The sequence below is a fragment of the Mauremys mutica genome, unplaced genomic scaffold, assembly GCF_020497125.1.
Source record: "Mauremys mutica isolate MM-2020 ecotype Southern unplaced genomic scaffold, ASM2049712v1 Super-Scaffold_328, whole genome shotgun sequence".
In the NCBI taxonomy this organism is placed as follows: Eukaryota; Metazoa; Chordata; order Testudines; family Geoemydidae; genus Mauremys; species Mauremys mutica.
In genome coordinates this window covers 123,584-133,216 of record NW_025423357.1, presented here as the reverse complement: position 1 = coordinate 133,216, position 9,633 = coordinate 123,584, and the positions used below count along the sequence as shown (strand labels likewise).

Below are 9,633 nucleotides of genomic sequence, written 5' to 3'. Positions count from 1 at the left end.
AAGGTGAAGGGGGGGTCTAGGATGGAAGGGGGGGGCTATGGGCCATGGCAGAGGAGAGGGGAGCCATGGGGGGAGAGGGATGGAGGCATGGCAGAGTGGAGGGGGAATGGGGGTCATGGCTGAGTCAAGGGGGGCCAAGGGGAGAGATGGGGGCATGGCGGAGTGGGCACAGCTGGACCTAGGGTTATGCCCCCTCTTCTGCTGGGGCATCTCGTCCCCCTGCCCCACCCATCCCCGGCAGCAGGGAGTTGCGTGGCGGAGCCCCCTGGCCGTGCACCGGCCAGAGCCGAGGGGGTGCTGAAGGCCGAGCTGAGCCCCTCAGCCAGGGAGAAGCCGCCCCCTGCCCGCAGTTAAGAAGGCTGAGGGCCTGCCCCATAGAGGAAGGAGGGGGTGGAGGGCACAACCCTGCTGTGCCAGGGGGCCTGTGCTGCTGGGAGCAGGGCTGGGGGGGGGGGGGGTTCCCTTGCAGCTAGTGCTGCCCCCCATGCCATGGGGCAGGGCTGCTCTCCCTCAGATGCAGGGCTGACCTTACAACCCATTTATCAGACCCCACTACAGGCTGTGCCCCCCCACCCCAGGCCCTTTCCCACAGCCAGCAGGCTCAGGGTGCAGCACGGGTGCCGGCGTGTGGATCCGGAGAACGGAGGGGGCCAGGGCCAGGGATACGGAGCTGGGGCGGGCAGCGAGTGAGGCCAGGGTCATACTAAGCAGACACTGTTTCCATAGAGATTTTTATTGCTTTTCTTACATATCAAAAGTGGAATAAAAACCATTCAATTAAAAAAAAAAATCCATAGACGCACCCACATCCCATGCAACTCACTGCCAAAGTGCAGAAATCCTGCCTCACTGCAAAGGGGAGAGGGGGTCCCCACGCACCCCAGGCCCCAGAGAGGGTATAGGGAAAGGGACGTCCCTTTAAGGCACTGCTGAGCGGGATGCGTGGGGCTGGTGGGGGGGGGGGTGTATTTAAATCCCCACCCTGCGGGCTGTTGGTTTCACACCGCCGAGGAAGCCGCTGGCGGTGAGGGGTGGGAAAACGTGACTGGCCAAGGCCAATCACCTCAGTTATTTTTAAAAAGCTGCTGAGGTTTTTTGGGGGGCTGCGTGCGGCTGGTGAGGATGACTCACCGCCGGCCGCACGTGACGATGGCTTCACCCGGCTTCCTGCGCGGTGGGGGAGTGACACAGGCCCAGAGGAGGGCCCCCTGCCCGCCCGCCTGCCGTGGCTCACGCCGAGCTCTTGGGGGGAGAAGTGGGGAGTTTGTGCTTCCCCCGTGAAGCAAAGCTTTGGGGTGCCAGCCTCTGCCCCCCACCCCACGCAGGCCCCTCAAACGCGAACAAAGCCAGGAATATATTATCTCCTCTACAATATATTACTCTCCCAGACATTCATGCCCAGCCCCCTGAGCGGGAACAGGGTTCCTGACACCCCCCAGAGGAGGGGGTGAGGTAGCAGCCTCCAGTGTAAATCCATTAGAATCCGTGCTAGGCCCAGTGCCCAGGCACGGTAGGACCAGGGAAACTGAGTCGCTGGGGGGCAGATGGGACCCCCAGGCTGGGCCCCGCAGGGCGACAGCCCAGCGACTGCTGTCAGACAGGGCCCCACCGCTGGAAATCCGGGGGGAGAGTGGGGGGGACCCAGAGAGAGTCAAACTGAACAGGACAGGCATCTCCTCCTCAGCCAGGGAGTGGGGGTGCCCCCCGCGATGGCCTCGCTTTCCAGTCTGCTCCCAGCACGGGGGGTTCCCCGCGCTCAGGGCTCCATCACCTGTCCCATGAAGAGGATGGCACCTGGGGGGCAGAGAACAGGGGGTGAGCGGGTGCGGGAAGTCAGGATGGTCACAGCTGGCCCCCTCCCAACCCTGCCCCCCCCCACTGCTCTCTCCTTTCCTCCTCATAGGCCAAAGGGTGCAGGCCCTCTGACAGCTGGGACAGGACGCAGGGTGCCAGGGTGGATGGGCCCCATGGCGGAGCCCCCCCGTGATTCCTCATGCTGGGCTGGGTTCTCTAACCAGGTCTGGGAGGGGAGGGGAGGCTGGTGGTTAGAGCAGGGGGGCTGGGAGCCAGGACTCCTGGGTGCCAGGACGCCTGGGTTCTCTCCCCGGCTCTGGGAGGGGAGTGGGGGCTGGTGGTTAGAGCAGGGGGGCTGGGAGCCAGGACTCCTGGGTGCCAGGACGCCTGGGTTCTCTCCCCGGCTCTGGGAGGGGAGTGGGGGCTGCTGGGTTAGAGCAGGGGGTCCTGGGAGCCAGGACTCCTGGGTTCTCTCCCCGGCTCTGGGACGGGAGCAGGGGCTGGTGGGTTACAGCAGGGGGGGCTGGGAGCCAGGACTCCTGGGTTCTCTCCCCGGCTCTGGGAGGGGAGCAGGGGCTGGTGGGTTAGAGCAGGGGGGCTGGGAGCCAGGACTCCTGGGTTCTCTCCCCGGCTCTGGGAGGGGAGCAGGGGCTGGTGGGTTACAGCAGGGGGGCCGGGAGCCAGGACTCCTGGTTCTCTCCCCAGCTCTGGGAGGGGAGTTGGGGCTGGGGGGTCAGAGCAGGGGGGGCCGGGAGCCAGGACTCCTGGGTTCTCTCCCCGGCTCTGGGAGGGGAGTGGGGGCTGGTGGTTAGAGCGGGGGGGGCTGGGAGCCAGGACTCCTGGGTTCTCTCCCCGGCTCTGGGAGGGGAGCAGGGGCCGGTGGGTTAGAGCAGGGGGGCTGGGAGCCAGGACTCCTGGGTTCTCTCCCTGGCTCTGGGAGGGGAGGGGAGTGGAGGGGAGTCCAGCTGTTCAGGACACGGGGCTGATCCTCACCTGTGGGGTTGTGCCGCACCACGAAGAGGAAGGGCCGGTCCATGATGATCTCCAGGGGCGACATCCGGGCGTAGACTATGGCAGCTGCAGGAGAGGAAGCGGGAGTCAGCCGGGCTGTCCCGCTCACAGACCTGCGAGATGGGGCCTGGCAGACTACAGGGGTTTTCCGCCTAGGCCCTGCTGCACCCAGCTCAGGCAAAGCCGCGGGATGGGGAGCTCCCCGGCCAGCCCCCGGTGCACCCCCCCCGGGAGGCCAGCAACCCGCTCACCTGTGGCGGAGGAGGCTTTGGTGCCGCTCTCATTCACCTCGATCTTCACCTTCTGCAGGGCCTGCGCCACGTACAGCGACTCCTCGGCTGGGAGAGAGACAGAGAGAGAGAGAGAGAGAGAGAGCCGTGAGCCGGGGGTCCCCCGCGCCCAGCAGCCGAGAGACGGAGCCCAGGCAGGAAGGGGACGGAGCGGCCACGAGGGCCTCACCTGACAGGCTGCTGAAGTCCGCGGCGCCGGGGCTGAAGACGTCCCTCACGCCCAGCTGCTGCAGGGGCCGGCGCAGGTCGGATTCGCTCTCCAGGGAGAACCTGTAAGGGGGGGGGGGGCGAAGAAGGGACTCAGCACCAGGAGAAAGTGTGTGTGTGTCGGGGGGGGGGAAGACAGCTGCAGCCCCCCGGTGTCTGCCCCGGCGTGTGGGCACAGAAAACCCCATGAAGTACGACAGCGGCGCCAGGGCTTCATCGAGCGCCCTGCTGCAGAAATAGAACCCAGGAGTCCTGGCTCCCAGCCCCCCCACCCCGCTCTAACCCACCAGCCCCCACTCCCCTCCCAGAGCCAGGGAGAGAACCCAGGAGTCCTGGCTCCCAGCCCCCCTGCTGTGACCCACCAGCCCCCACTCCCCTCCCAGAGCCGGGGGGAGAACCCAGGAGTCCTGGCTCCCAGCCCCCCTGCTCTAACCCACCAGCCCCCACTCCCCTCCCAGAGCCGGGGGGAGAACCCAGGAGTCCTGGCTCCCAGCCCCCCCGCTCTGACCCACCAGCCCCCACTCCCCTCCCAGCGCCGGGGGGAGAACCCAGGAGTCCTGGCTCCCAGCCCCCCGGCTCTGACCCACCAGCCCCCACTCCCCTCCCCGCGCCGGGGGGAGAACCCAGGAGTCCTGGCTTGAGGACAAGGGGGGGGGGGTTCTCACTTGGGAAGTACGAGCTGCCGGGGCACTTGGGTCATGTTCGCCTTCCACTCGCCCAGCAGCCGGGCGTCGAGGAGCCGGGTGAGGGCGGCCAGGGGCACCTCTCGGCGGTAGGGGGCGGCGATGAGCATGCTGAGCGTGTCCCCGTGGTACGGCAGCTCCACCACGTCGTAGTCCACTCGCTCCGGGGTGAAGAACTCGCCTGGGGGGAGCAGGGAGAGCCGGGGTTAGCAGGGCAGGCCCGGCCCCGGGCTGGGGGTATGGGGGGTTCTTCCCCCTTCCTTGGGGAGCGGAGGGAGAGAGCTGGAGACCGGCCAACTGCCCTCCCCACCCAACCCAGCAGGGGGCGCCACTGACCGTAGTTGAACTTGGCCGTCTGCTCCATCATGGGCACCACCACCCGGCTGCCGTCCGACTTGTGGAAGACGCGCTGGCGCGTGTCCGCCTCCGGGAAGGGCAGCTTCCAGAGCCCCTTGAAATACACAGCGTTCACCAGCACCAGGCGGGTCAGCTCGTCCACGGTGCCCGGCCCCAGGAAGTCACTGATCATCCCTGCAACCATGGGGGGGGCGGGTCAGAGGGCAATGGAACCCCGGAGTCCTGGCTCCCAGCCCCCCCGCTCCGACCCACCAGCCCCCACTCCCCTCCCAGAGCCGGGGGGAGAACCCACGAGTCCTGGCTCCCAGCCCCCCTGCTCTAACCCACCACCCCCCCACTCCCCTCCCAGAGCCGGGGGGAGAACCCAGGAGTCCTGGCTCCCAGCCCCCCCTGCTCTAACCCACCACCCCCACTCCCCTCCCAGAGCCGGGGGGAGAACCCACGAGTCCTGGCTCCCAGCCCCCCTGCTCTAACCCACCAGCCCCCACTCCCTCCCAGAGCCGGGGAGAACCCAGGAGTCCTGGCTCCCAGCCCCCCTGCTCTAACCCACCAGCCCCCACTCCCTCCCAGAGCCAGGGAGAGAACCCAGGAGTCCTGACTCCCAGCCCCACCTGCTCTAACCCACCAGCCCCGACTCCCCTCCCAGAGCCGGGGAGAGAACCCAGGAGTCCTGGCTGCCAGCCCCCCTGCTCTAACCCACCAGCCCCCACTCCCCTCCCAGAGCCGGGGAGAGAACCCAGGAGTCCTGGCTCCAAGCCCCCCTGCTCTAACCCACCAGCCCCCACTCCCCTGCCAGAGCCGGGGAGAGAACCCAGGAGTCCTGGCTCCAGCCCCCCTGCTCTAACCCACCAGCCCCCACTCCCCTGCCAGAGCCGCGGAGAGAACCCAGGAGTCCTGGCTCCCAGCCCCCGCTGCTCTAACCCACCAGCCCCCACTCCCCTGCCAGAGCCGGGGAGAACCCAGGAGTCCTGGCTCCCAGCCCCCCTGCTCTAACCCACCAGCCCCCACTCCCCTGCCAGAGCCGGGGAGAGAACCCAGGTGTCCTGGCTCCCAGCCCGCCCCTGCTCTAACCCACCAGCCCCCACTCCCCTCCCAGAGCCGGGGAGAGAACCCAGGAGTCCTGGCTCCCAGCCCCCCCTGCTCTAACCCACCAGCCCCCACTCCCCTCCCAGAGCCGGGGAGAGAACCCAGGAGTCCTGGCTCCCAGCCCCCCCTGCTCTAACCCAGCAGCCCCCACTCCCCTCCCAGAGCCGGGGACAACCCAGGAGTCCTGGCTCCCAGCCCCCCCTGCTCTAACCCACCAGCCCCCACTCCCCTCCCAGAGCCGGGGAGAGAACCCAGGAGTCCTGGCTCCCGGCCCCCCCTGCTCCGACCCACCAGCGCCCCCTCCCCTCCCAGAGAACCCAGGCGTCCCAGCTGCTCACCGTGGGTGCTGTCTGTGACCCAGCTGTTGATGATGGAGCGCGCGCGCTCGCCCTCCGTAAAGTTGACCTGTTTGACGGTCTGGCGGAAGGCGCGGGCGAACGTCTTCATGAACCCGGGCGCCAGCCCCAGGTCCCGCTGCACGAAGAGCGCGTCAGCAACGTCCACCCTGTCCTGGTTCTTCGGCGACGTCAGCTCCTTGCGCAGCCAACGCAGCGCCTGGGGGATGCCCCGCTCTGCAGGGGAGGCACGGCTTGTCAGGGCAATGAAGGGTTAATGCTATGAAGGGTCCCTTGCCCAGGGTGGAGACGGGGCGGGGCGGCCAGTTACCCGGAGACCCCTCGCCTGGGGCTGAGATGCAGCCACCTCTGGGGCGGGGCGGCTGGTTACCCAGGGACCCCTCGCCCGGCGCTGAGATGCAGCCACCTCTGGGGCGGGGCGGCCAGTTACCCGGAGACCCCTCGCCTGGGGCTGAGATGCAGCCACCTCTGGGGCAGGGCGGCCGGTTACCCAGGGACCCCTTGCCCGGCGCTGAGATGCAGCCACCTCTGGGGCGGGGCGGCCAGTTACCCGGAGACCCCTCGCCTGGGGCTGAGATGCAACCACCTCTGGGGCGGGGTGGCCGGTTACCCAGGGACCCCTCGCCCGGCGCTGAGATGCGCCCACCTCTGGGGCGGGGCGGCCAGTTACCCGGAGACCCCTCGCCTGGGGCTGAGATGCGCCCACCTCTGGGGCGGGGCGGCCGGTTACCCGGAGACCCCTCGCCCGGCGCTGAGATGCGCCCACCTCTGGGGCGGGGCAGCTGGCAACACAGGTGCCCACCCAGCAGTGACTGTTGGGGCGAGCGCCCTCTCCCCAGCCCCTTACCATTGACCCCATACTCCATGGCTGCCTTGATCTGACTCCGGCTCTCCCCGGCGGCCGCCATCTGCAGCATGGCCAGTACAGAGGCCACCCCGAAAGGGGAGAAGGCCACGTTACGATCTGGGGACGCCTTGGCCACCTCCTGGAAAACCTTCACCCCAAAGTTGGCAGAGAGCTGGGCTACGCGGGAGCCGGTGGGGTGGCGCAGAGGGTCGGCCACGCACAGGAGGGCCATGCCGGACAGAACCACTAGTAGGAGCTGCATCCTAGAGGGAGAAGGCAGGAAGGGTTAGAAAAGAACCCAGGAGTCCGGGCTCCCAGCACACACCCACACACACACACCCCGCGCTCTAACCCACCAGCTCCCACTCCCCTCCCAGAGCCGGGGAGAGAACCCAGGAGTCCTGGCTCCCAGCGCCCCCCTGTTCTGACCCACCAGCCCCCACTCCCCTCCCAGAGCCGGGGGAGAACCCAGGAGTCCCGGCTCCCAGCCCCCCCTGCTCTAACCCACCAGCCCCCACTCGCCTCCCAGAGCCGGGGAGAGAACCCAGGAGTCCTGGCTCCCAGCCCCCCCTGCTCTAACCCACCAGCCCCCACTCCCCTTCCAGAGCCGGGGAGAACCCAGGAGTCCTGGCTCCCAGCCCCCCTGCTCTGACCCACCAGCCCCTACTCCCCTCCCAGAGCCGGGGAGAGAACCCAGGAGTCCTGGCTCCCAGCCCCCCCTGCTCTGACCCACCAGCCCCCACTCCCCTCCCAGAGCCGGGGAGAGAACCCAGGAGTCCTGGCTCCCAGCCCCCCTTGCTCTGACCCACCAGCCCCCACTCGCCTCCCAGAGCCGGGGAGAGAACCCAGGAGTCCTGGCTCCCAGCCCCCCCTGCTCTAACCCACCAGCCCCCACTCCCCTTCCAGAGCCGGGGAGAACCCAGGAGTCCTGGCTCCCAGCCCCCCCTGCTCTAACCCACCAGCCCCCACTCCCCTCCCAGAGCCGGGGAGAGAACCCAGGAGTCCTGGCTCCCAGCCCCCCTGCTCTGACCCACCAGCCCCTACTCCCCTCCCAGAGCCGGGGAGAGAACCCAGGAGTCCTGGCTCCCAGCCCCCCCTGCTCTGACCCACCAGCCCCCACTCCCCTCCCAGAGCCGGGGAGAGAACCCAGGAGTCCTGGCTCCCAGCCCCCCTTGCTCTGACCCACCAGCCCCCACTCCCCTCCCAGAGCCGGGGAGAGAACCCAGGAGTCCTGGCTCCCAGCCCCCCCTGCTCTAACCCACCAGCCCCCACTCCCCTCCCAGAGCCGGGGAGAGAACCCAGGAGTCCTGGCTCCCAGCCCCCCCTGCTCTAACCCACCAGCCCCCACTCCCCTCCCAGAGCCGGGGAGAGAACCCAGGAGTCCTGGCTCCCAGCCCCCCTACTCTAACCCACCAGCCCCCACTCCCCTCCCAGAGCCGGGGAGAGAACCCAGGAGTCCTGGCTCCCAGCCCCCCCTGCTCTGACCCACCAGCCCCCACTCCCCTCCCAGAGCCGGGGAGAGAACCCAGGAGTCCTGGCTCCCAGCCCCCGCTCCCCTCCCAGAGCCCGGCCCCCCGGTGGGTAGGTGAGTGGCCGCGTCCCCCCCGCAGCCGCTGTCCTCACCTGGAGACGTGCGGGGTCCGGGAGGTTTGTGCCGAGCACCCGGGTCCCGCCGCCTTATATGCGCTCCCCGTGCGCCCAGGGCGCAGGAAGCCGGGATGAACTCATCCCTCCGCCCCCCGCCTCCTCCTCCCTTTGCGGCGGGGGGGGGGGGGGGGGGGGACACCCACACACCACCCCGGCTGCAGTCCCCGGGTCCTAGCGCCTGCCCCCGTGGATGGGGGGCAGAGGCAGCGGGGGGGGGGGCGGGGGTTGGAGTTCCTGTCCTGTCCCACTCCCCTCCCTGGGGGCTGGTGGTGTCAGGGGCCCCCGAGGGCAGGCGTGGCCCTGTGCCCCGAGGGACTCACCGTGGGCCCCCGGCGCCCCCCCCCTCACCAGGGGAGTGCGGTACCCCCAGGTAAAGGGTCCTGATCCTGGTTACTGCCCGCAGTGCACAGCGCCCCCTCCTGTCATCCCCCCCAGTGCATATCCCCCCTTGCTGCCAGGTCTGGCCAGTGGTGCCCGTGCCAGTGCTACGCTGCGGGGGGGGGGGGGAGCTGGGGACGTTGCCACAGGGAAACTGGAACAAAATAAACAAAAAGCCCTGTCTTGGCAGGGTGTGTGTGTGTGTGTGTGTCAGACAGGCCTGTTTTGGCAGGGTGTGCGTCAGACAGGCCTGTCTCGGCAGTGTGTGTACACGTGAGACAGGCCTGTTTTGGCAGAGTGTGTCAGACAGGTCATGTCTCACAGGGTGTGTGTGTGTGTGTGTGTATCAGAAAGCCGTGTGTGTGTGAGGGGTGTGCGCTGGGGCAGATGCAGTGTCTGCCTGGGGAGGTTCTATGTGGGGGGGGGGTGGACGTTTGTTTCTACAGGGAGGATGTTCTCAGCATGTGAACTTGGGTGCGGAGGTGTGTGTCAGACAGGCCTGTGTGTGTGGCTGGGTGTCTGTGTGTGTGTGTGTGGCTGGATGTCTGTGTGTGTGTGTGTGTGTGTGGCTGGGTGTCTCCGTGTGTGTGTGTGTGTGTGTGTGTGTGTGGCTGAGTGTCTCCGTGTGTGTGTGGGGGGGTGTCGCCGTGTGCGTGTGTGTGTGTGTGGCTGGGTGTCTCTGTGTGTGTGTGTGGCTGGGTGTCTCTGTGTGCATGTGTGTGTGGCTGGGTGTCTCTGTGTGGGTGTGTGGCTGGATGTCTCCGTGTGCGTGTGCATGTGTGTGGCTGGGTGTCTCTGTGTGTGTGTGTGAGGCTGGGTGTCTCTGTGTGTGTGTGTGAGGCTGGGTGTCTCTGTGTGTGTGTGTGAGGCTGGGTGTCTCCGTGTGTGTGTGTGAGGCTGGGTGTCTCTGTGTGTGTGTGTGAGGCTGGGTGTCTCTGTGTGTGTGTGTGAGGCTGGGTGTCTCCGTGTGCATGTGT

General features: G+C 68.0%; 1 protein-coding gene across 2 annotated transcripts; it reads right to left on the bottom strand.

Moving 5' to 3' along the window:
• Positions 1 to 714: 714 nt before the first annotated feature.
• SERPINE1 (serpin family E member 1) lies at positions 715 to 8,391 on the bottom strand. Of its 2 annotated transcripts, XM_045001528.1 has the most exons (9): positions 8,255 to 8,391; positions 6,632 to 6,894; positions 5,767 to 6,000; positions 4,322 to 4,516; positions 3,968 to 4,166; positions 3,265 to 3,365; positions 3,057 to 3,143; positions 2,788 to 2,871; positions 715 to 1,794 (listed from the first exon to the last, which is right to left on the bottom strand). In XM_045001528.1, exons 2-9 carry the CDS (start codon positions 6,891 to 6,893, stop codon positions 1,757 to 1,759), a joined length of 1,200 nt encoding a protein of 399 aa, XP_044857463.1. In that variant the 5' UTR covers position 6,894; positions 8,255 to 8,391; the 3' UTR covers positions 715 to 1,756. The 2 variants fall into 2 exon arrangements, with proteins under 2 accessions (XP_044857463.1, XP_044857462.1); XM_045001527.1 differs by lacking the exon at positions 8,255 to 8,391 and having other exon boundaries at positions 6,632 to 6,929.
• Positions 8,392 to 9,633: the final 1,242 nt, after the last annotated feature.